We start from the raw sequence: 26057 nt of genomic DNA, 5'->3' as shown, positions 1-26057 counted from the left end.
CTGTTTTGAAAAATCCCTTCCTTTAGCTGTCATTTAAAACAGTTAAGTCAGTAGAAACTGTCCTTTTATCCCATGCAGCAATGCCAAATATAAAAAATAAGCCTTCACCCTTCTTTCCATGATGTGCCTTATGGTATATTGAGTCTGGCAAAACAGAAGGCTCGCAGATCTGAGCTCTGACTGAATAAATTCTAAAGTGCACATGAGACGCACAAGCAGTAAGTGTTTAGGATTGGTAATGAGATCTGGGAGTTCAACTTCACTTGGTGTGTCACTAGTTGAAATCCATCCCAATTAAAGACATGATCAAAAGCTGGTAGCACTTTATATGTTCGATAGACTTTGTGACGGATGTTAGTTTCTTTCCACTTTGAGTCTCCATTTTCTCCCAGTAGCGAGCTTCTAGTAGGAATAAAGGGTTGAATGGATATGGAGACAATTCCTCAGACTTATGGCTGAATCCTCTTGGCAACTGTATGATAGCCTTTGCCTGTTCTGTGCAGAGAGCTTTGCTCTCCAATCATGTTGGGGCTTTCTCCAGCATTGAATTTATAGGCTGTTCTAACCCTGCTCCAAAGTTGGGGTGTCTGTAGGGTCTGTGCATTGATGAAACCATGTGTACATTTTCCTCACTTTGTAGGAGCTACCTCAGGGATATGCTAGCCAGGAAAAGACTGTTACCATAAAAAAGGAACCAAAGGAATCTTTGGGAATAACTATTGGAGGTGGAAGGGATAATAAGAACAAACTGCCTGTTTATGTGACAAGTGTGCAGCCCATTGGATGCCTCTTCAGGGATGGCAGGATCAAGAGAGGTAAGGTAGCTTTCCACAGCCTCCGTACCCTGCTCTTTACCTTCACTCAGTGAATGAGATTTAGAGTCTAAGTGTAAGTTGGCAGCAGGTCCTGCGTGAGGACCTGGGGCAGATGTGCATTTACTAACCATCATGGAAGGTTAGTAAATTCACTTGGCTAACTCCCTCTAATCTATTCATGTCATCAACAGGAGATGTGCTCTTGAGTATAAATGGCATTGATTTGACTCATATGAACTACTATGAAGCTGTGCCAGCACTTAAATCCAATGCTGCTTCCCATGTACTGGTACTGAAAGCCCTGGAGATCCTTGTACCAGAACCCACAGACTCATCCTCTGAGATAAGGGAACAAGGATTCAGCTGGTCTCCCCTTTGGACCATGTGGCTTGGACTACCTAGGTATGTTTGTTTGGTTTGTCTCTCTTTTGCCCGAACTGACACTTCGGTAAAGTGAATCATCAGTTAACTCTGAACAAAGTCAAACTTGCCAACAGCCCTCTTAACAGAAAGCAAGAGGAATCCTTACTTGTCTGTGTGGTCTTTGTAAAACAAATTAACTTAAGAAACTCCCCCGCCCTTTGGTATTTCTGACCCCCATCGTTCGGGAATATTGCCAGAGTTCACTGAATGCTTTCTCCAACTGCATCTGCTGCAGGAGATGGGGACAAAAGCAAGCACATGTTTTGTACAGGGGTTATTTTGTTGCACTGGATGTTTTGATGGCAGCGTGCACACTGCAAACAATTCACCCTGAAACATCATGAAGCCGAGGCACTCTGGTTGCTCTGAGCTGTGTGATGGAGATCAGTGCTCTGACACTGCTAGTTTGTCATTTTGTGCAGAGACAAGCCTTCCTCTGGGGTTCTGTCTCTTGTTAGTCTCAGCTATATAATTTGTAATATTAGGACAAATGATGCTAATAATTAGTTTCCCTGCCAAAGAGCACTGGGATAGAGACTTGCCATGTGCTGGTGCCAAAGGCAGTGGGAACTATGCTGCTGAGGTCCAGGTGGCAGATTTGAGAGGGGACCCTTTAAGGGTTGAACTTTCATCTCCTTTCCAGAGAGACGCAGGTGGTGCTCCACTAGCTTGGTGATTTGTTCAAAGGTCAAACCAGAATAAGTTCACCCAGAGGGGCAGTGTGGGCTGTGGCAGGGCTAAAATCCAAGCTGCTGAAAAGGGAGCTTGCAGGAGGCACAGGCTGAAAAAAAAGAAACAAAGAAAGAGAGCCTCTAGCCAGAGGTTTCAGGTGATTTATAGGCTTGTATCCTGGTGCAACCAACCAAACAAAGCCTCTGACTACCTTCCCTTCCTCCAGTTTAGCAACCTGTAAACACCAAGCTAACAAGCCCAACAAGAGCAGCTCGCTGAAGGCAGCGTGCTCAGCAAAGCCCTACTAATATCTTTTCACCCCTTCCCTAAAACCAACCCAGTTCTTTAAAGTTCTGAGACTAAGTAGCCTCTGCTGCACCAAATCAACTCATGCTCATACAGGCGGCTGGGCTTTGACTCCCAAATCCTAACAGTTTCTTCAGAGGAGCCATACTGGGCACAGCACTACGGGGAAACAACTGTTTGCATGCCCAGTCTTGCACACAGGGGAGGATGAAGGTGAAGGATACAGTTGCAGAAGATTTCCCAGCTACGGAGGCTCTTGCTTTTTCCTGAGTTCTGTCTCCATGATGTTGGGTTTCTTGCTTTCCAGTCATCTTCCTTAGTTTCAAGTTTGGGCCTTAAGCCAACATTGTTCACATCATTCCCTTGCTGGACATATCTTTGGGCTTGTGGTTTCACTCACACCCTCGTGTAACAAGAGACTAAGAGTTGTGTTCAAAAGTTAAGGCTCCAATTTATGCAGCCTGAAAGTTGATTATAAAAAGATCCTCATTTTAAAATCGTAGAAAAATAGGGCCAGAAGTGACCTCTGGAGGTCTAGTTCAAGCCCCTGCCTGAGGCGGGTTCTGGTATAGACTGTGGGGGCTAAATGCTTTTCTGTTCAAATCATCCCATACAAATACCTGCCTAACCTATTACTAAAAACCACACACATCACCCTTGTCACACAAGTACAAGGCATAGCACTGTAACCTGCCACAGGTAAAACAGGGGGACAATGGTGGTCAGTGTCCTCCTGCTGCAAGAGTTGTTAAACTCTTCTTGAGAAATCCAAGTGGGCCACCCCCACCCACCACAGCCCATGTCAGTCTGACCATGGAGCATGGATTAAAATTCATTCTTGACCCCAAATGTGGCAATCAGTCATGCCTTGAGAGGAGGGGAAAGACCCCCTAGCTAAGAGCCTCTGGGTTTTAGTCCCAGCATGAGCATTGGCACACCCCAGTCAAAATCCCCAGTCTTGACTCCGGTCAACACCAGTGCATCTTAGGGAGGTGGAAAAAAAAAAAAAGGAAAAAACCCAAACAAACTCTGATAGATGCAGCAACAGAAAGGTAGCGGGGGGAGGTGGGGGGGAGTGTATCCTTCCTGGTCCCATGTAGCAACCAGCAAAGCCCAGAAGTACTGGGAAATGTTGAACACCCTCCATTCTGTTCTGCAACCTGGGGACAGTAAGCATAATTCCACCCATCACACCCTCTTAGTGGACAGCCAGAGCTCCCCTTTCTGTATCACCTCTATCAACCCTATCCCAGCTCAATGTCCTGCTCTCTGCAGTGAGAGAAGGGTTTTTTCCTTTATGACAGCTCTTTAGATGCTTAGAAAGCAGTTTTGGGGTCTCTGCCTCTTGCACGGTGTTCCAGATGATCACTTCCAGTCCTTCCCAGTGAAATAAGGAGTCATCTAAATTGTATCCTCTACTCTAGCCATTGCTTCTGTTCTTCTTTTATTGGCTTATTGTGCTTAGTGCTGTCCTCTACTGAGCACAAGTGTTTGTAATCTTAAACATATTGACCAGTATGTGCAGCATAAGTTTATTTTCCCCTGTTGGAGAATCATTGGACTGAGATGTCCCGATTATTCAGTGTAGCCCTCTTGCAATGTTCACCAACAGTTAAAATGTTTTTCAGTGGTTTGGTATCACGTGCTATTTCCCCCCCAGGTATACATGATCCAACAGATGGCTCCTGTGCTACTTAATCTCTCACATTTGTTGGAAGTAGGCCATGTGTGTGTGTGTGTAGCTACCCTGAGAGAGCAGTTGTTTGACGAAAAAGCAGAATCCAAAGAGGTTGTGCTCAAGGCTCTCTAGGGGCATTCTCTGTCCTTTTCAACACTTCTGTCCATGATGCTGAATTCCAGCTTTTGTATACTAAGCTCTTGTACTTTTGGTCTACTGCTTGTGTCATCTGGCATTTGTCAGCCTGGCTCACCTGGCAGCATACCGTCTACTGACCACTGGTTTGAAAGATTAAAAGTTGCTACGTTCCATCCTATTGGACTTAGGTGTTCACACTATGCTGATACGGTACTGCTTGAGAAGTGTCTTTCAGATGAGATATTAACCTCTCTCTCCTTCTGCCTAAGAAGGGAAGTTAAAATAGGGGATAGCCCAAATGTCATGGCTAGCCTACTCATCACAGTTAGAACAAGTTCTGGTTTTTAAAACAGGATATGAATTTTTGAGAACACAGGATTTAGCATAAATCATGGATCAGATCAGTGTTCCTGTTGAGGCTCTTAAGATCCTTAGCCAATGGATAGTTATGCTATAACATGGTGTTGTCCCCCTAATCTCAGGCACATAGTGTTTGGTTATTTGGAGTATGGCACTGGATGTCTCATGCACACAATCCTCCTAATATAGCTGTGGGTATTTTTGTTGTCCACTTAACTCCTCCTCTTTTTTTTTTTCTTTCTTTTTTTTTTGCTGCAGTATTACATTTTTCTTCTGGGGTGGTCACACAGTACCCACCTCCATGAAATCTGAGCTGTTTCAACATTCAGCTTCAGGAACTAAGAGAACCCCATCCCCGCCCCTGACCTGGACAGCACATCACACTTTTCTTCAAAGAAAATGTGAACACTCAAAAGTAACAAAGTTTCTGTCAAAATCATATATCTACCTGGCAGCCTTCATGGAAAATGTTCTAAGCTTTCCCCAGCATCCCCAAAAAATTGCACAGGCAAAACTGCTTGCTATAGAGAACTGATTGGCCTTTGGTATATACTAGAATTAGTAGATGTAATAACTTGCAGTCAGTGGGCACCTCTACACGTGCATTAATGCACTTTAATTAATGTGCATTAAATCTAGTACCTCCATTATGAGGGCAGTTTTACGCATGCTTCAGGGGTAGGGGGCAGGGTGCTTTAATTAGAGTGGCTTAGAGAGCCTCTCAAGTTAAAGTGCCGCAGAGTTTCATGTATTAGTGTCCCTGTGCTTCAAAATGGCAGCAAGGGTGCTTGAACTAAGCTCATTCAAAAAGCTTTAGTAAAAGCACCCCCACCACCATATTGAAGTGTGGGGATGCTGATGCACAAGATGCGCTATTTACTGCACTCCAGCAGACCCAGCGGGCATTTTTATACATGTAAGCACCGCAGCGCCAGGTGCTGCAACGCTTGCAGTTGTATAAGTGGCAAATTGTGTGTCAGCACTGAGAAAATGGAAATGGTGCGCTTTTGAACTAAAATACATCGGAGGTGCTTTGGTTGAAAAGCGCACCGCACCATTTTGTGTGTGCTTTTTTCACCACTCGTACAACTGCATGTGGCGCAGCAAGGTGTGCGTCAGTTTGCATGCAGCTCGCATGAAGTGACAGATCTTTGGCATGTCGTGGGACAAAAAGGTATGTGTATAAATGCCCAATTAATTGTTATTACAGTGCATTGGAGCAACCTTCCAACACGTCTACAGGCACCCTGAAGTACTAGAAAAATGTCCATTAACTAAAGAGCATGGTTTAAGTGATGCTTAATGCACATTAGCCTATTTTAATGTGCATTAACTAAAGTGTGCGTTTTTAGTGACTTTAATATACATTAAAATTAAGCTAATGCACATTAAAGAGCCCACTACCACATAAGAACTGTACCTTCCATATGAAGCTCTGGCTTAAATTGTGCCTAGCACATTCACTATCTTTGGCTATGGTGTAGCTGTATGTTGCCGTCTATTATCAGTTGTACTTCATTTTCAGCTCTTCTGTTGTAAATTATCTTGCTCACCCAAAACAGCACAACATAACTATGGAGGTACCAAAACCAGTTGGAGTACTTTTCTTAGAAAACTAGAGCTGGGTCTGGTTGCAGTGGTTACATGTTAGTGTGAATATTTACTTTATAAGCACAGCAGAAGCCAGGACAGGGTGAAACCTTAGGGCCCAACTCGATAAAAAATGCATAAGCTTTTGTAGATGCCAGTCTACTTCGTCAGGTGCTATGATACTGTCCTGCTTCCTGTCTGACTTCAGACTAGCACTGCTGACTATGAGCCTTGTTACACAGTAATTTTAGGCTCCTGGAGCTCTTAACCCATGGATTTGCTACACAAACACTTTTAAGTGGCTTAAAGCATTTGTTGTATGGCTCAAAGCTACACCACTCCAAGGTGATCTGCACAACCTTGCTCCTCTTCCATTATCGTGTGGCCACTCCCCACAGCTGCATCACCCAAGCTGAAGTCCTCCAGTATCCCAGGATGCAGTAGCCCCTCCCCCTGTGGTGTTTCTGTCCACAGCTGAAGATGGCAACAGTTTGAGGGAGAGGAGAGGTATGGAAAGCTGGAGCCAGGTCACCAGGATGCTGCTATGGGGTGGGCAGAGTGTGGCCCAGCACAAGTGGAAGGAAAACTGTGTAAGGTGGCACAGGATGCGGAGGGTGCTGCACAGGAGGATCTAGCACTGGCTCTGCCTGACTCGATGGGGTGCTGATGGCTCCGCTGCTGCATGGCCTTGGAGCACTGCACTACACCACCCCACTGGTTTCCTCCTGCAGCATCAAGCCATGGCTGGTGGGAACACTTAGCAGCTTGGTGGCATTGGTGGTGGGAAGAGGGGGAGGAGGAAGAAGGGAAGGTGCTGCCTCATGGCAAGCCAACAGCAAGCTGCCCGCACTAACGCTGGGCACCGGGAGAGGCAGGTGATGTGGACAATTACACATTTCACTCCCTCCCCACCTTCTTCAACTAGCAGGCTGAGCATTGCATTACAGTAACACACTCAAGATTTTTAAGCCTTCTAGATGTTGAGAGAGATCCCCCATGCTGTTTTGGATCTACTGTCTTAAACAATCTCTCTCTTTTTGTCACGGGATTATAACATTCCAAAAAGCACAGGGTCCAACGAGATGTTTTCCATGAACAAACCCTTTGAGCAAACCCTGATGGATTCAGTTGTTTTGATTGAAGGCTGGTTGCCTTACCTAATTCAACGTTTACTTTTCATCAGTGAGACCTGGTGCCTGAATGCAGCCATTGTACCAAGTACACAATACAAAAGCAGAAATGTGATTCCAGGTTAACCGCAGGGGCTGCAGCAATTGTGTTTACCATCCTTTCATTTTTTTTTTTTTTTTTTTTTTTTGAATGATTCTTTAAGGCAACCCATTGACAACCTTGACCCCTCTCCCCACCCCCCACACTTGGCTTCCTTCCCTTCACAACCTGTGGTATATTGCCCATTCCCCCACATACAGGTAATCTGGATAGATCTATTGCAATTATTTGTGGAAACTGAGAAAGCCACTCTATGCCTCTCTTTCCAGTAACCTCCACTGTTGTCAAGATATTATCCTGCGTAAGACTAATTCAGAAAGCTGGGGATTCAGCATTGTCGGAGGCTTTGAAGAAAGCAAAGGAAGCCAGCCGTTCTTCATTAAAACCATTGTGCCTGGAACGCCTGCTTTCCGAGACAGGAGACTGAAGTATGTATGGTTCTCTCTTTAATTACTGGTATCCAGTTCAGAGGCACTGAGCTTTGCAGCACATAGTGTTTTGATTTGATTTTTTTTGAGGTATCTTGCTTTTTATCTAATTCAAATGAGCCAGAACAAAATATAGGGACTTATCCAAGTACCTTTCACTCCCAGCTCTTAGTGCTCTGAAGCATAAAAATCAGACTTTTCAGTGCCTTGGCATGAGTAGATTTGACGCTTCATCTCTGCAAGGATGTAGCTACCACATGGGAGAGAACGAGTTAAGACACTCTGAGGAGTGTTAAAACTTATAATGAGGAATAACAGGATGGAGCAGGGTCATCCTGAACATCCTTCTCTCCCAAGAAGGTTCCCAGTGATGAGACCTCTGTGCCAGAGTACTTGCAAGAGGGGTGTAGCAGCTTTTGGCTTGTCTAGACGACAAAGTTAGTGCACCGAGTGGGAAATGGGCAGAGTGACCTATGACCATCTTTCCCTGTAAAGCTTCTTTGCAGAATCTTCCACTCCACTTACAATAATGCAGAGGTCAGTGTTGCCCTTTCAGCGTCCCTGCTAAGGATAGTGTAAGGATAGGGACCTGGCTCTGTTCCCTAGAAGACAAATTTCCAAACAGTTGTCAAGGAACTGATGCTGTGCCTTAGCTCATTCCTTCTCAGGCAAGCTAGGAGGAATTCATTTTCCTGAAAGATGCTTTTGCTGTAGGCTATTCTGTACTCTGCCTACTCCATAGCCCATAAGGGCCTTCACACACTTTGGAAACGTAGGGCTGGAAGGCATGGTGAAGTGATTATTTCCAAACCATCCCAGGCAGATGCATATCCAGCTTCTGCATACGGTGATATCCAGCCTCTTCAAGAAAAACCCCAACCTCCTAACAAGGAAGACTCTACAACCTCTCTAGGCAGTTTGTTCCATTACTCTCCAGTTAGGAAGTCTTTTTTTTCCTGAGGTTTAATCTGAATCTGCTTTGCTGTAGTCCAAACTGATTGTCTGGTGCCTCTGTGACAGGACTATTTTTCTTCCTGTTCTTTTTTTGGCAGCCTTTCAAATATTAGAGAACTGTCCCCTTACTCTGCTTTTGTCTAACCTAAGTGCACCCAACCCAGCTCCCGCAATCTTTCCTTATCTGCCTTGCATTCCTACTTTCCACTTCCATTGCTTGCCTCTGAATCCTCTCCTGTTTCTCTACATCCTTCTTAAAGTAGTGTCCCAAACAGGACAGAACAGGTGAGCCAAGACCCAGCCAGCACTGACTAGGGGAGTCCTAATCCCCTCCCATGTTTTGCCTGCAGCACTTCTGTTAATACCAAATTGCATTTGCTTTTCTGCCTGCAGCAGTCTGTTGCTGACTCGCATTGGGTTTCTCAGCAGTGCTGCTGCCAAGGCAGTTACTCCCCATGCTGTTAAACAGTTTGGGTGTGTCCCATCCTGGCAGCTGAGGCAGATTCAAACCCAAGTTGTGTTGAAACTAGCACTTCACCTCTGCTATTGCTAGAGAAACAGTTGCAGAAGGGACTTGACAGACTGAATCCATCACTGCCAATGCTCCAGTCTGTCTCCCCCTCAGCTGAATGGCTGCTTGCTTGAACTCTCAACTACGCCTTTCCTCACTTGCTTCCAGTATCCTGCATGTCCCTTCTCTTTTTCCCATGTCCCCTTTACCCCTGTATGTTTAGACAAGAAAAAAGTAGTTGTAGTAGTATGAGACTTGTAGACCAATCACATTGTTCATTCTGCTTGCATGTTATTTCCTTCCCTCAACCTTTTTCTGGTGTGAAAGGGACTACCGCTGCCTACAGTGCCTCACACTAAGAAAGAGACCCTTGTCTCACTTGAGGTTTGTAGGCACTGTAGAGCTACAAGTAATGAACTATACAAGTTGCATCCTGACAGCAGTGCCTTCTCTTTTCTGCCTAGGTGTGGAGATGAAATTGTGGCAGTAAATGGAGTACCTGCCATAGGAATGAGCAATTCAGAGCTGATCCCCATGCTGAAAGAACAAAGGAACAAAGTCATTCTTACTGTGGTGTCCTGGCCTGGAAGTCTTGTGTAAACACCAAAACAAAAATGTGTATTCACGAAATCTGTGAGCCCCTCTGATGCTAGTTTGCTTGATCTGACAGCCCATCATGTGACACTTACTAAGGAAACCACGAACTCCTGGCACGGTGTGCACTAGACTTTCACTTCCTCTTTGAAGAAAACATTTCCATACTGTTCAGAAAGTTAATGCAACTTGTGGATGCATCTGATTTTTTATTTTTATTTTTTAGGTACAATATGCTAGCAGCTTGGAGCTGTATCTTCACTAGCTTCTTGTACTGATTAGAACTCATCATAATTGTAGGGACAGTTATTTTTCCCACGATCCAAGAGGAATTGTCCATCTGCGTCTTGAGCTATAGTTGTCAACTTTTTTCAGGTGATGTTTTAATTCCTGGTCAAACTAGTGTCCATAAGAAAAATCAAGTAACCTAGCAAGCTAACATTTGCTGGCTGGCTGGCATTCTTGGACACTTTATTCAAGTCATTGTCTTTGTTTTTAAAAGTTGCTAATAAAAATAAGGACATGGACCAATGAAACGCTTCATAGCTAATGGTGTTCACATTTCTAGCACATGAGTTCAGTAAGATATAACCCTTCTGGTGCTAGGTAAATTGAATTACTGAGCCACCCTAACACACTGTGTTGACTTGTGTGAAAATCCCCATCCTAGTGTCAGTTGAAGGGATTCAAATTCAAGAACTCCTGCAACTCCTCTCTCCTTGATAGTGACTAATGAACCCACCAGGATTGGTCATGTAGATACATGGCTGTCTACATAAAATGGACTGGTTTGCTCCCAAGAAACATCTGCCCTGAGGAGGTAATTGTGTTCCTTGACCTTAGTTTCCCAGTAGGCTGAAGGAGATGGTTAGCTGCCTCTCCTATTCAACTCATTTTCCCTGAGTCAAGTAGAGCATGCTCACACTTTGTACCAGCATCTCCAGCTACACTTTTACCCAGTGAATGCTGAAAAACCTACTTCCAAAATGACAGAGGAGCTGGTTTGGGCAGATTAATGCACTATAAAGCAGAATTATAAAACATAAGGTAGAAAGCCAAGGCTTTATTCTGGCTATGACACATTAATAATAGACTATTTGAAACATTCAGGATATATAGGAATTTCTCATTTTTCTATGGAAGCTTAATCATTAGTAGAAATGACTGAGGGTCTCTTACATCAGGCTCAATTTAAAACAAGATATGTTATGATTTCTCTAGCTGTCAGGAGTGGCTTGGGCTCTAGCAGAAAGCAGAACAACTCAATTTCCTTGTCCAATTATTTAAGTGCAGCGGACTAGAGGGGTCCATTCTGTAAAGCAAGAGCAGTGCGGGATGAACTTTTCAGTTTGCTATTAGCAAGGAACAGAACTCTGTTCTGCTGTAAATTGTGAATGATTTACACACAATGTGACTTTGCTGTCTTATGGCTGTTAGCTAAAAGCTGTATGTAAGGACTCTTATCAAAGCCGTTTCAAAACAATTAGTTTAGGTTCTAGTGCTCATGAAACATTGTTTAGCTCAGCAGTTCTCAGCCTCTTTAGACTTAAGGTTCCCCCATTACTTTTGCAAATTGAGCAGCCACCCCGTTTCAAAAACTAAATTATAGCACTTACCTCCTTGCAGAGGGGCTGGGCCAGTGGAGGCAGGGGAATGGCTAGGCAAAGAGAGCCGGAGCCTGCCATTGTCTGCTTCTCTCTTCACACTTTCTGTAGCACCTTTCAAAGGATCTCATAGCCCACCCCAGGTGCCTTGGCACCCTGGTTGAGAATCACTGGTTTAGCCAATATCCATTCCTATGGATTTGGACTACAGAAGTTTTCTTAGACTAGCTGGACCTTTAGACACTGATTCCTGACATTCTTCAGCAATTGCAAGATTAAAATAATTCAGAAGTCAGCCAGGTGTTTGTGGTAAAACAAATCAATCAGCCTCCCTCTGAAGTGAAGAAAATGCAGAACTTAATTTTTGTCTCTTCCGTACAAAAGTTACTTAAAGCAAGTTCTGCAGGGAACACTAGATAGTCCAAAGATCTATTGGCTGGGTACTTAAAAGGTGGGCATTTATTGCTGAAAATAGTCTCCTGTTGTTGCAACATTTTTTTGCCTTGTAAGCAGCAATGCAGAGGGCAGTTGGATGTATTTTTAAATGAAGGGGATGCTGCAAAAAGGCAGCATGGTTTTACTATTGCTCCATCTCATTTCAAGGTGCCTTTAGCATCACCAAAAAATCTAAGTAACTACATATTGTTTGCATCACAAGGATTTGCTGAATCTTGTTTAAGTGTTGAATTGTTTGGATGCCTTTATAAATTATTTTAATATGACTAGCAGAGACAGCTGGCCTGTGTGTGTTCTGTTCATCAGTCCAAAATATTCCACCATTGCCAGACCCAGACAGGAATGTCCTATACTACCAGCAAGAGGAAAACCTGGTTTCTCTCCTGTAAGGAGTTGAACTAGCTGAAGACGGGTTGAACCTGCTGCTTTATTTACTTCAGCCTTTTGTAATGATTAGTGCAATGCAGCTGTCTTAGAAACACTCCCTAATCAGCACCTTTAGCCATTCACTGCTGTGGTATCCTCCTCTAAGGATATCAAAGCATCTCATATAGGTCAGCTCCACCAGCCTTAGGTTATAGGTCCCATGCTGCAAACAGGGAAATGCGAGTCACAAGGGACCTGTCCCACAGGGGCTATCAACCTCTGGCCTATGGGCCAGATATGGCCTGCAAAATCATAAAATCTAGCCGGTGGCCTGTAGAGTCACATAATCCTTCCACAGATTTGGAAGTTTGGCAGTGGCTATTTCCACTGTTACTGTTCACCTGCTGCCAAATTATGGTGATTGGATTAGCCCTGGCTGGACTGCCCCAATACTTAGGGATTGGGCCCTGTTCCCATGCAACTGGTTTGAGCCAGGTTCTGATGCAGCTGCATGACATCAGGCCCCAGCCAGGTTATTCATGTACAGCTGCACTGAGCCCTAGCTGGTCCAGCACTGCACACCAGATGTGACCCCTGGACCAGATCCAGCCCATGGATTGATCTGGCACTGCTCATTTAGCCTGAAAAGGTTGGGCACCATTGCTGTAAGCCTTTCCTAGCTCTTTGCATACCCAGAATCAAACTTCTGCATTTTACTATGACTAGTATCCTATTCTCACAGATAAACTGAGTGGCTGTGATGCAGATGATTACACTGTCAGGTGGGTGGCAAATTGACTTAGGGGGTCGCACCCAGAGAGTGGTGGTGGATGGGTTGGTATTGACTTGGAAAGATCTGGGCAGTGGAGTCCCACAAGGCTTGGTCCTTGGACCTGTGCTGTTCAAGGTCTTCATCAGTGACTTTGATGAGGGCGTGGGAAGCACTCTGTCCAGATTTGCAGATGATATTAAATTATGGGGTAAAGTTAACACACTAGAGGGTAGGGAAGGAATCCAAGTGGACCTGGACAGGTAGGAAAAGTGAGCAGAACAGAATAGGATGCAGTTCAACAAGGACAAGTACAAGGTGCTACACCTAGGGAGAGGGAATCACCAGCATGCGTACAGGCTGGGGGCTGACCTTCTCAGCACCACAAAGGGATCTCATTGTTGACACCAAGACTGACAACTCATGTTCAATTGACAAAGCAATCAGTAAAGCTAACTGCACTTTATCATGCAATAGCAGGTGCATGACGCACAGGTTCAGGGAGGTGATATTTCCTATCTACACAGCATTGGTCAGGCCACAGTTGGAGTACTGCATTCAGTTTTGGGTGTCGCACTTCAAGAGGGATGTGGACAACCTTAAGAGGGTCCAGAGGAGGGACACTTGTATGGTTAGGGACCTGCAGGAAAGGCCCTACGAGGAGAGATGGAGGGCCCTGGCTCTCTTCAGCCTCCACAAGAGAAGGCTAAGAGGTGATTTTGTGGCTGCCTACAAATTCATCAGGGGGAAGAGCAAGGAATAGGAGATACTCTGTTTACCAGGGCACCCCTTTGAGTAACTAGGAACAACAGTCACAAACTGATGGACAGCAGATTTAGGTTAGACATTAGGAAGAATCTCTTTATGGTAAGGGTTGCCAGAATCTGGAATGGGCTTCCAAGGGAGGTGGTGCTCTCCCCTAACTTGGGGGTCTTCAAGAGGAGGTTAGACATGCACCTGGCTGAGGTTGTCTGACCCCAGTGCTCTTTCCTGCTCAGGGCAGGGGGTTGGACTCAATTTCATCTGCTAAGGTCCCTTCCAACCCAACCATCTATAAATCTATAAGAATTTGTATAAGTATCCAATTTGTATAAGTGTTAAACTCATCCTTTTGTTTATGGTATGTACTTAGCCCTGTATGTGCTATACCCCTAGTTGTATATAGTGGACCCAACAATTGCCTTCTACCAGTTTCACAATGGGATTGTCCTTGGCACCGGGACTGCATCCAGCTAAAGCTGGTCAAAGCGCTGAAAAATTCTAGAAAATGTTTGCAAAAACAGGTGCAAACTGCTTCTGAACAAATAGCTCACTTGTAGCAAAAACATTTCTCCAGTAAAGTATCCTCTAGCTATAAGCCATTTTCCTTCCCCATTGCCAAGTTATTACAGATAAGACAAATCTAAGCCTCTGCCTCTCATTGCCAACCAATACTGTAGATCCACTAATAGTAACAGCTAGAAGCAGGCAGGAAAGATCAACAGATACAGGAGTGTGAAGACTGGTGCTGTAACAAGATTTCATATCTTTCCCTGTATACTAAGTAACCACGATGAAGCAGGGGTGTGGAGAAGGAATTCAGGACGTGCACAGACATGACCTGCACCTGCAGGAAGGCGAGGGGAAAGTGGGCCAGACCCCTGTAAAAATCACACAGCAGCCCATTCATCCCCAAAGAGTCACTGCACAGTCTGAATGCAGGGACAGGAGGGTGTGATGACAGCTAAAGGAAGATTCTGAAACCAGGGTAAGATTCCAGCCTTATTACCACTGGTGAATGCAAGGATGAGGCCTGGGATCTTGAGCCATGGGGTAGCACTCACCTGTCCTGTCTGTCAGATACAGTATTATGACAAACAATCAAACAGAGCTGTAAAATATCAAAGTTGTTGAGGGAGCAAGCAACTTGGAATTCCCCCCCGCTGAGATTTGAGAACTGAAGGGTATACACAATCAGGTCTGCAGCACTGGTTGCTAAGACATGGTTTTCAGGTATTCCCAGATAATACAAACTTCAATGCATGCAAGACATTTTGAATCCTTCTTTGATCCTTCTAAACTTGCCCTCCATCCCCACTTTTTTTTTTTTTAATTCCATGTTCCAAAAGCAAATTCCTCTTGGGCTCACAAACAGCTGCCAAACGAACATGGCTGGAAAATGAAACGCTTATTTTAGTCAGGAATAATGCTACTGAAAAAGTCTTTCCCTTTCTTCCCCTCCGTCCCTTCCCAGCCATGTCCTGGCCTGCCTTGGCAGAGGAGCCAACTGCAATAATATTTATGGCCCTATTACCTTAACTGAACAGATGCCAAATCTTTGCAGGCATCATCAGAACAGTTGGTCACTATTGCCATGGTCTGGCTCCTGGTAAAAATATCAAACAAACTGGTCTGTTAAAGTTGAGAAATGGCTGCATAGGGCACTTAAAAGGGTGAAACAACAAAATAAAACAGTGAAATGTGGTTTTAGCCTTTCCCCTTGGACCGTGGTCTCAGAATTCATTGCATACAGGCCTCTGCTGCTTCAAGACAATGAGAATATATTTAAGAAAGTTTTAAAAGGTCACATTTACCAAAAAATTGCTTTATTCTCCTCCTTGTAGGTTTTGTACTTATTGACCCATCAAATGCATGGTCATAGTATATAAACCAATATCACAATGCTCTACTGGCTCACGTTTCAAAGGTTGTAAGCTTTGCACAATACTCAGACTTGCATGAATACGATAAAAAAAAAAAAGTAAAATTTCAGAACTAGCTTATTTTGAGGAAGGGATTGTAGACACTCTTAAATAACAGTTAATACAAATGGAAGGTACTTAAAAATGAAATGCCTGCAATTCACACAAACAGAAGTGCAGTGTTCTGTTTAATAAGATGTACCAAAAAACCCCAGAGTCCCACCCCTTTTCCACTGAAAAATTTTTCTATTTAAAAAGACCCCCAAAAAACTAAATCAAAACCAAATGTGGAATTTGACTGCATTTATTCTGAAATCTATGGTGCGGGGAGGAGGGGGAAGATACATTGCACAGGAGTGTTGGTGATGTCTGAATATATGTAAGCCAATCCAACAATGGCAAACTGCTGGATGAGGCTTCATGTTCCCTAATGTGCTAGATAAGTCATCTTAAATTGTTACCCCTCCCACCACCCCCCACAAAAAAAAGAGGTGAAGTTAACCAATTCTAATCAAAAAGAAACTCATGCTCTCACTACAGTCTTCCACAGAATGGGACTTCCCATTTACAGGTGTGACATGGTAGAACTAGACTTGCAATGGACTTTAAAAAAAAAAACCAAAAACACAAAAAAAAGAAGCTGGATTTGAAGTTGTTGAATGCCCTTTGTAAACACACCTAACAGCTTTTAAGAGCCATTAGACCAAAGCAGGTTCAAACTAACCAACCAATGAAGTAGTTCCTCCCCGCATGCTGCCAATCCTGCCACAAAGAAATTATAGATACTTTAGTAGCTATAAAGAAATTGACTCGGGGGATGGGACTTTACTAATAGAAGTCAGACTCTAAGCTGACTCTCAAGAGGACCTAAAATCACACTTTTCTTTGGACAAGAAGTTTCAAGTTGCAGTTACTGTCCTACTTCTTAAAAAAAGGAACGATGGTTGCAAGAAAAGAAAAAAGCCTATCACATAAATGCGTTAGTTTCAGCTGAAGCCATCTTCCATCAGAAACCATAGGATCTGATACGATGAAAGAACATTGACAAGTAGAGTAGCTCAGTGCTTCGTATGCTATTACTGCCGTACTTTTGTCCCATATCAAAAAAGTCTAACTGCATGTGCATCCCGTAGGCTCGAGTTGTCATGACATGCTTCAATAGCTGGCCAGAGTCCTCTCTGCTTCCCTCGGAATATAGTAAAAAAAACAATGCAGACGCCGCATTGGTGACAGAGGAGCAAGTCCCTCCCGACGGCCGGCCGTGGGTCTTCTACTCCTTGGCATCCTGTTCGTCCCCCTCTGGGACACCATCTTCACTGGTCTCCTTCTCCTCTTTGCTACGCTTGTTCTTTTTGTGCTTGTGGCGCCGGTGACTTTCACCCTCTTCACTTTCATGCTGCTTACTGTAGTGGGAATGAAAAAAAAGGGGAGGGTAAAGAAACCAGAGACAAGTGTCAGCACACTCAATTGCCACAGAAAAAGATTAAAATAAAATCCAGAGGTACCAGTATGGGTGCCCTGTGTGAAATCTGGAATAAAACAGGAAAGAGATTGTACACCCCCTCTTCACCATGTGCCAAAACTTCTCCCACCCCTTGCTTGGGGTGGTCTCATTACTCATGAGTGTCAAAACTGGGGGTAGGTTATGCAGATCACCCTATATGTGTAACAATGCATCTATTATGCCACACTGCACCATCACATAATGGGCAGGTACCACGTGTTTGAGGGAGACTGAAGAAGGAATGGTTTATAGAAGTTTCCATTAGGACTAATTTGGCTTCCCTCCTCCTGCTGGAGCTGGCAGTAATTACTGGAAGCAGAGAGAGTGCATACTGTGCACTACTTCTGCTTAGCGGTCAGTCTGCAAAGTTAAAGGTTTAAGACCCCTTGGAAAAGACTACCTATGATATTTTATCTCAGACTGAAAAGGAAAAAACTAATCCAGCTGCCCAGAAGCACTGGCTTCCTAGAGATGAAAGGTCCCATTTCTACCTCAGCCTACTAAGGAGGGAAACCTGGCTTTGTACCAGGATTGAACTTTGCCTCTCCTGGGCTCTTAGTCTGCAGGAAATAGGGTTGGGTGGTTCTTTCCTACTTCAAGTGTCTCTACAGGCAGATTTGAAATACAGAACACAATGGAAATCTCTCTCTCAGCACAAGGACCACCACAGGGAAGTGTGGGACACCCACTCCAAACGTGCCACCTCCTGAAATGGATGTAACGTAGCTGCCTTAATGGCAGGAGGCAAGCCAGGCTCCTGGAGGGGATGTGCTTGCTGGCATCTGTCCAGCACTACTGAAATATGCACTGCTTCCGAAAACAAGAAGTCGTGGCTAGGTGGGCATGGCATACTTTACTGTGGCATCCCTGGTCCAGGACTGGTGGTGCAGACGTGCCCAAATTGAACTCTTTGGATTTACTGGGTGAGGGTCAAAATGAAGTAGGGTTGTAGTTGTGGGAGAAGGCAAATGAGATTTAAACATTTGTTTATGAGGTGTGACATGCATGTCTTATTACAACTGACATCCTAGGCTAGCAGCCCAGGTGCTCATCTTGCCAAGCTGCTAAAGCCCTGGATGAAAACCCACAGGCTGTAAATCTGTTTCTAACCTTCTTTTTTACTAACAGGATAATCATAAGCCAAACAAATATTCTTGGCATGTTAATGGCCAAATACTACCACTCTGAGCATCTTAAAGCATTTCCTAGACACTGACAAGAGCCTGCCAAACACCTCACAGGCGAGGTACTGTCCATACTGGAACTGACCATTAATGGCCAGAACTAGGACCCACTCCTTCTAGCTTGTACTATCTGACTACCCTTTCTCTTAAATACTTGGGAAACTTAAACAAGGGGCTTTTTCCAAGAAATGTCAGATTTTCTCCAGGACTGGGGCAACCCACCGAAAACCAGTTGGGGGACTGCAGCACATACCTCCTCCCAACACAAGTAGCACTAAGGTGAGACCTCAAGCACTAGGCTCTGAAATGTAATAATTATAATATGAGCCACTTTTTAAAAGCCACCATGAATTCTACCACGGGGGTTAATGGGCACGTCTTGTCCAAGTATTCTGGGCTGAAGGATAAAAGGAGCATTTTTTTTTGTTTGCCATTAGAGCGGGCCAAAGGAAAAAATCTCCACATGGCTTCCTTTGCCCAGCACTTTGTGGCCGAGTTCCCCAGCGTCTCCCTCTAATAACTTCTGGCCTAGTCTCAGTGGATTCCAGACAGCCTGGACAACCAGGTGATGTCCTGTATTTCTATTATGCCACTGTTTCTCTAGAACTAGGAAGCCATTTTTATGAAAGCTAAGAAATACCCATTCATAAAAATCATCCGAGCGTTGCTATTAAAAACTATCAGCTTCAGTTTACTTCCACTGCCCCTTCTGGGTGATTCCATCACTTCTTCAGGCATACAGCAGTCAGAACCCCCTGGCAGAAATGAATGCACATCCTAAAGGATAAGAAGTCACTTCTGTCTCCAGACACTATTAAGAACCTTCTCAATCCAACTCTCCAAGCAAGAGCATCAGTTACATATTAAGCTGACAATATTCTTCTCCCTCCTCTAATAAGAAAATAGTTTGAAGCACTGAAACCCTGGAAGTCTACCCAGGTTGCCAGGAGGATGACCATCACCCTGTTATCTAAGTTTTGTAGTGTATCAATTCTGAATTGTTGTCTGAACTCTAGCATGGGCCTTGTGTTGGGAGATATGCTATTGTGGGAAGGATCAATTAAAGACTAGCAAATTGTCAGTTTTGCTTTAAATCAAGTTAGGAGTCATGGACATCCAGATCTGCTCCAGGAATGACATTTTATCTAAGACATCCTCATCTACAGCGTATTAGTAGGTAAACTGAAGTACAAAGCAACTCGGGCAACATCACAAAGGACTTCATACCAGCATGTAAAAAAGGTGGTATAACATATAACCTGCACTGATACTTATCCAAACCTGGCACAGAACTATCCTAGGAGAAATCAAGGGTAAAATAAAACAAAACAAGAAAACTCTACTGGTGCATGTGTCCTGTCTGCAGCTTATCCTTGGGTTGCCATTTGCTCAAAAGCAAGTAGGCTATTATTCACTACTTCCTGCCACCTAGTGGTGAGGCACTGTAATAGCACTTACTGTGTAAAACTACCCCAACTAGCTGCTCATCTGTCTACTATGGATCCTGGTGGAATTTATATTGATGTTCAAACCAGTGACAGTGTCAGAGCATTGTCGGTTCAGGCCCAGAATGACAGACAGCTTGGAATGGACTCTGATCATGCGACTAGGGCAGTGGCCCAGTAGTCACTGCATTGCACCCCACTTGGGAACTGAGACAGCTTCATTTTCTGCACAACAAAGCCGAATCTTGGGGCTGAGGCTTCTAGCAGAACAAAGCTATGCTTTCCTAGGGTAGCTAAAGCATTACAGGTTTTCTTAGGGTCTTCTGTTGCTAAATCCACTATTGGTCAGATCTTGCTGGGAGCCAAACAGTGTGACCTGGAACAGTGCTGAGATCCCATCAGTTGCCCCCACAAAGAACCTACAAAAACAAAGTAGCTCCCCCCGTAACAGAAAGATCTAACTTCTGGCCAGGAGCATCACTGATGGAGCTGCCTTCCTCTGAAGCACGATGCACTGGACACTGTCCATCTCTGTGCTAGTACAGATAGAGTTCCTGTCTGCTCTGAAGCCTTAGCTGTCCTATCTTGGGCCAACATCAGCTCCCAGCAGCTCCACCAAGGAGGACTCTTACCGTCTTGAAGACTTGTGTTTGCTGCTCTCCTCCTTATCTCGGTGCCGGCGCTCACGATGGCGATCCTCCCGCTCCCGGCTGCGGTCTCGGCTGCGACGGTAATCCCGCTCAAAGTCATAGCTCCGTTCTCGACTGTAGTAGCGATATCGTTCGTCATCACTTTGGGGCGGAGGAAGTGACAGTAAGGCAGAGGATATGTCCTTCATTGATGCTCATGCCTGCCTTCTTCTACAGCATGTTTGGGATCAATGGCTCCAGATAAAAACCCCAGATTCTCAAAGGGCCTCATGCTAGTAAGTGTTACTAGGTGGAAATATCTGCCAACCAGCCGTTTCCCTCCTCCTAGGGAAAACACCCCCCTCTTGGGGGAAATACCCACAGGTTACATTGCTTCTAAACTGAGAATCATTTCCCACTGGCATAAACCAGACCCCTAGTTAAAAGAAGAGCCACCTCATGACCATGAGTTTCAGATTTTTCACTGGTCAGAACTCGGGCATGATGACGGAATTCACAGATATAAGCTCTCACACTCCAAACGACATTCATGCCATAAGCCAGGAAATAAACTGTATCCTCTCCCCATTCACACCGCCACTTTGCCCCAACCCCTCTACCACCCCCTGCTACAATCCCAATTCCTTTGCCACACAGAGCACAGCTACAGCCCCTCCTATACCAACACAGACGTGTGTTCAGCCCTGTGTCACAAAACAGAATTGTTTGTCAGGCTTCTAGAAAAAACCCATGCAACAGAAGACAAATGATTAGCACTGGACATATGGCAGAAGACAGTGGCCCCAGGCCTTAGCCCTCATGGTCTCTGGGACACATTTGTGATACACAGTGCCACCACTGTTCAGAAGGGAGTGCACTTCTAGACTCTTGCCTCTACTGTGTTACTGCTCAGCCGTGTTTTAAGTAACACCCATGATAAAGCTTCTTCCATTTTGCTGCAGGAACTATTCCCTTGCACCCCCCTCCCCAGTATTTAAGAAACACAAACCACACAAGCAGTGCCAGATTTAGGCACAAGCTAAGAAAGCTGCAGTTTAGGGCCTCACATTATGAGGGACCTCTAAGCGTTGGCTGCTGGACCAGAAGTGACCATGGCCCAGTAAACTGCGGCCCCGCAGAGGCAGGCAGAGGCTGCGACTCCTTCCGCAGGACCGACAGCAGCTGCGATTGAGGCTTGGGCCCACCCCCCTGCCTGGGGGTGGGGTGGGGGCATCTTTATCTGTGTTCCGGCCAGAAACTCTGGCCGCAGGGCTCTGCATGGTGGTCCGCAGTTTACTGGGTTATGGCCACTGCTGGTCCACAGTTTGCCAGGCCGCAGCATAGAAAGGTTGGGAACCCCTAGTTTAGGGCACCGCCTTGTCATAATCCAGGCCTGCATGCAAGCTGTAATGAGTGAGCAGGGTAAAGAAGCAGCTGATCCTCTATGCCTTTCCTCCAACCTAAGGAAACTTGCCTCTTTATTAAATTAAAGCACATGGGGATCCAAAAAAAATTCAGACACACTGTGTTCCCTCCTTCCCCGCCTGCCTTACAGTTGTTTTTCCCCCCATAAAAACCACTGACCTCTAGTCCAAAAAGTAGTTCCCACATCTCATGGTGGGAGACAAATCCCAAAAGGCTGCTTTAAGGCTTATGGCAGGGGTTCTCAAACTTTGTGATACCATGGCCCTGAGTGCTGGATGGCGGCGGTGGAGGACAGGGAACTCGCACATAGCAGCCGCTGCCACCATCCACCACTCCGTGCTGTTGCCGCGCACCATTTCCCTGCGCCACTGTGTGTACCCCCTGGGAGGTTTGCAGCCCCCTTTTAAGTTGCTCATAACTCCCTGGGGGGGTCACAACCCACAGTTTTGAGAACCTCTGGATTATGGAAATGAGTTAGAAAAGCAATCTTCCAAAATACCAGTGATCAGGCAGAATCAGAAGGTAGATTTATCACCTGGGAGGTAGCCCCTCAAAGGGCTCTACAGAGGACTCGGCAAATTCAATGCCAAGCTCCTAGAGGCCAACACATACACTTAGGAACATGAAACTGCTACCAGCATGCCATGGAATGCCATCTGGGCAGATCATCCGACTCCTGCCTCTGTCCTGCTTGCCCTGCTGCAGTGCAAAGCTTCCCATGAACTGCAGGAATTAGGAACCTTTTGTACTGCAGCACATCTGTATCTTCCGCTTCTCCCATCCCATCCAAGGTGCTCGCAGCTTTTTTAAAAAGGTCTTTGTTGCAAGAAAAATGACCCTGTGTTTGCTGAGCCCAGGGGCCTGGAAGTTCCCAGGCAAGCAGCACTCCTCTGGCAGAAGCACACTCTATGGTGGTGTTTTCAATGGCTGTTGGCATTTTGGAGCCCAACCCTGGTAGAACAGTGATGCTGCTGGCGATAGTTACGTGACAAAAGCCCTTGAGGCAGAGTGTAGAGCAGTGGACTGCAAAGAGGGTGAAGTGGGTACGCTAGTAGGAAGGAACAGGCTGCAAGCGGATTTAGACAGGTTACAGGGGTGGGCCGAAGAGAACAGGATGGGGTTCAACACTGACAAGTGCAGGGTAATGCACCCGGGGAGGAAGAACCAGCGGCACACCTACAGGCTGGGGACCTCCCTTCTCGCCAGTGTTGAGACAGAAAAGGATCGTGGAGTCATCATTGATGCCACAATGAACATGGGCCGACAGTGTGGGGACGCGGTCAGGAAGGCCAACCATACCTTGTCGTGCATCCATAGATGCATCTCAGGCAGGTCCAAGGAGGTGATCCTCCCCCTCTATACGACACTGGTCAGGTCACAGTTGGCGTACTGCATCCAGTTCTGGGCGCCGCACTTCAGGAGGGATGTGGCCAATATGGAGAGGGTCCAGAGGAGGGCCACCCGCATGATCAGGGGGCAGCAGGGCAGGCCCTACGAGGAGAGGCTGAGGGACCTGAACCTGTTCAGCCTCCAGAAGAGAAGGCTGCAGGGGGATCTAGTGGCCTGTTACAAACTAGTCAAGGGGGACCAGCACTGGGAGAGTCCCTGTTCTCGAGCAGTCCCGGGAGTTACAAGAAACAACGGACACAAGCTAGTGGAGGGTACTTTCAGGCTAGACATTAGGAAGTGCTATTTCACCGTCAGGGCAGCTAGGACCTGGAGCCAACTTCCAAAAGAAGTGGTGCTGGCTCCTACCCTGGGGGTCTTTAAAAGATGGCTGGATGAACATCTGGCCGGGGTCATTTGACCCCAGTACTCTTTCCTGCCATGGCAGGGGGTCGGACTAGATGATCTCCTCAGGTCCCTTCCGACCCTACCAACTCTGAAACTGACGGTTTCGTTTTTCCTAGCAGACATGAAGGCTGGTACATATCCGCCACACTGCTCCTACCACCTTTAAAATCACATCAGGTTCTGGTCCTCTGCTCAGAAATGCCAGGCATTGATAGGGTTTCTACTCTATGGCTTATTCATGGTGAAGGGCACTCCTCACCTCTGTGCTTTTACAGTGGGGCCCCAGTTTGCTAAGCAGTAAGGGTTATGTTTGGTACTGTATTTACTTAAATCTAAATTGACCCTCAATTTAAGATGATCCCCCAATAGTTAGATTCTACATACAGATAATTTATAAATTTGTTATTAAACACGCCCCCCCCACACACACACAACTTTCCAGGTATAGGATCCAATTATCAGAGGGCTATCTTAAATTCCTCACCTTCCTACTGCTACAGCAAGGAGGATGGGGGGTGGAATCAGGTGGCCTCCTTGCCCTCTGTCCTTTCCCCACTTTTCCCCCCCTGCAGCCTTCCCGTCCTCCCTGCCACTGGCACCCCACAACTCCAGCTCCCCACAGCCTTTGCCCCTCCCCATCTCTGCCTCTCCCCCCTGCAGGCTTTGCCTCTTTCCTCCCTTACTGCCCAATGCTGCTTGGGCTCTGCCCCCGTCCCAAGGCACAGTGCACGGAAGCTCAGCCTTTAGTGGGCCGCACAGCAGCGTTGGTGGTGCCGACTGGTCAGGCAGTGCCCACGCTGCTGTACTGCCTGAGGCTTCACTGTGCAGGGAACACAGTTTTTATGTGCTCAGTGCCTGGGAGGGAATCCAACCTAAGCTAGAGCTAAGCTGTGCCTGACAGTAATGTGGGCAGGGGGGTGAAGCTACAGAAGGCCAGCAGGGTGAGGGGCAGGAGGCTGCTGTGTGCCCAACTCTGGCCCTCACCTGCCTGCCTCCTCCCCCTGTTTCATGTGTGAATTTAAGACAAGGCCCCCCCACCCCCCAATGCCAACTGAGAGGCAGGAGGGACAGGGGACACCATCTTAAATTCAAGAAAATACAGCAGTTCTTCCCTTGTGTTATCTTAAGCATACAGAACTGCAATGGATGCTAGCATTGATACAAAACCTCCAGAACCTGCACAGACCCTTACCAGGGAGGTACCTAATTGGATTTGAATGCTATTAATGGCAAAGTAACTGAGGCAGTGTCTTGAAAAGATTAAAGTTGCAAGTTAAGGGTTGAAGGGGAAAGAACCCAGGAGTCTCAACTCCTGGGCTTGTCCTTTGCCTATTCCCAGCAAGGATCAGAGTTGCAAGTTGGGAGTCCCACATTATTTAAAGTGGCAACGATCAGTGTGGCATACAGGGTAACACCCACTCTGCCCTCAGTAGGCAGAGCCTCACCCCTGGCTGGGAGGCTGTCAGGAAGAGTCCAATGGAGCACAGCTCTTACTTGTTGTATTCACTCGTGGTCGGAGTCCTGTCACGGTCTCTCTCCCGCTCTCTCTCGCGTTCACGGTCCCTTTCCCTCTCACGTCTTGAGCCCGAGTATTCCCAGTGGCTGCTGCTGGAACTGCTCGTGCTCTTGTCCACTGTTGTCACCCAGGGTGTGTGGGACGTTGAGATGGGCGGGTAGCTGATGAAACCAGAATCTGCAGCAAGAGAGCATACCTGTTTGTCCAAAGGGTACCACCCGGCCCAGGAAAGGTGCTTCTCTGCATCTGATATGGGTAACATTCAAGCCTGCCAGCTAAGCAGGCTTGGGCTGGCTCTCTCTTTGGATGAGAGACATCCCAGTAGCACAGAGGTGCTGGGAAGTCAGGAAAGGATGGTTTGCAGTCACCGCTGATCCACCCCACCTCTTTTCCAAGAAACCTTCCCCCTCTCCCTGTGTATGGCATGACGTAAACATGGTTGCACTGGGCCAGGTATCAGCAGAGGATGCTGCAGTCACTGACTCAGGATACTAAAGTTGGGGCTACACAGGCTGCTCCCCAGCTCTTGCCCTTTGAGAGTCACTCCAGGTCAGAAGAACAGTAGCTTTCTCCGCTGAGAAAAAACACACCCTCAGTTCCCCTTCCCCCACTGCAGCACTCTAAACCAGAGACCACAACAAAGGTCATTTGAAGCCCTCCCCTTTTGATCAGCCCACAGCCTGGTACAGTTCAGCCTTGGAGACTCACAGACATCCCTACTAGGCCTAACTTTCTTATGGTAAGATCAGTGGTTGCTACCAGGGAAACTGAGCTTTCCTATTAGTAAGGCTTGGAATTAAAGAATCCTTTATAGTATAAGATTGACCAGAAAAGACTTGGTGCCAACAACAAAAAAAAAAAAGAGCACTACCTAGTCAGTCCAGCCCCACCAATAAGCTCTCTTGAGGTCTGCCATTTAAGTGCTAGCCTGCTGCTTGGAAGCACCACTGAGATACTGCCTTGGACTAGACCAGTTGCTGAAGAG

General features: G+C 46.1%; 2 protein-coding genes across 3 annotated transcripts in view; one reads left to right on the top strand and one right to left on the bottom strand.

Moving 5' to 3' along the window:
• Positions 1-10235, top strand: part of LOC102388286 (ligand of Numb protein X 2-like) — a 41735-nt gene extending 31500 nt beyond the window's left edge. For both annotated transcript variants that reach the window (XM_025213782.1, XM_014523938.2), the window contains exons 7-10: positions 641-815; positions 1007-1217; positions 7482-7640; positions 9570-10235. In XM_025213782.1, the coding sequence (XP_025069567.1) occupies positions 641-815; positions 1007-1217; positions 7482-7640; positions 9570-9705 (681 nt within the window). In that variant the 3' untranslated portion in view covers positions 9706-10235. The remainder of the gene's footprint in view (positions 1-640; positions 816-1006; positions 1218-7481; positions 7641-9569) is intronic.
• Positions 10236-15408: 5173 nt separating this feature from the next.
• LOC102387873 (pre-mRNA 3'-end-processing factor FIP1-like) overlaps positions 15409-26057 on the bottom strand; it is a 46990-nt gene continuing 36341 nt past the window's right edge. Inside the window, exons 15-17 of the mRNA XM_006032118.3 lie at positions 25051-25249; positions 20341-20499; positions 15409-16978 (exon numbers count right to left, since the gene is read on the bottom strand). Of these exons, the coding sequence (XP_006032180.2) occupies positions 16846-16978; positions 20341-20499; positions 25051-25249 (491 nt within the window). The 3' untranslated portion in view covers positions 15409-16845. The remainder of the gene's footprint in view (positions 16979-20340; positions 20500-25050; positions 25250-26057) is intronic.

The sequence above is a fragment of the Alligator sinensis genome, unplaced genomic scaffold, assembly GCF_000455745.1.
Source record: "Alligator sinensis unplaced genomic scaffold, ASM45574v1 scaffold626_1, whole genome shotgun sequence".
Classification (NCBI taxonomy): Eukaryota; Metazoa; Chordata; order Crocodylia; family Alligatoridae; genus Alligator; species Alligator sinensis.
Note: the sequence above shows the minus strand (reverse complement) of the source record. Positions and strands in the feature narration are given on the sequence as shown.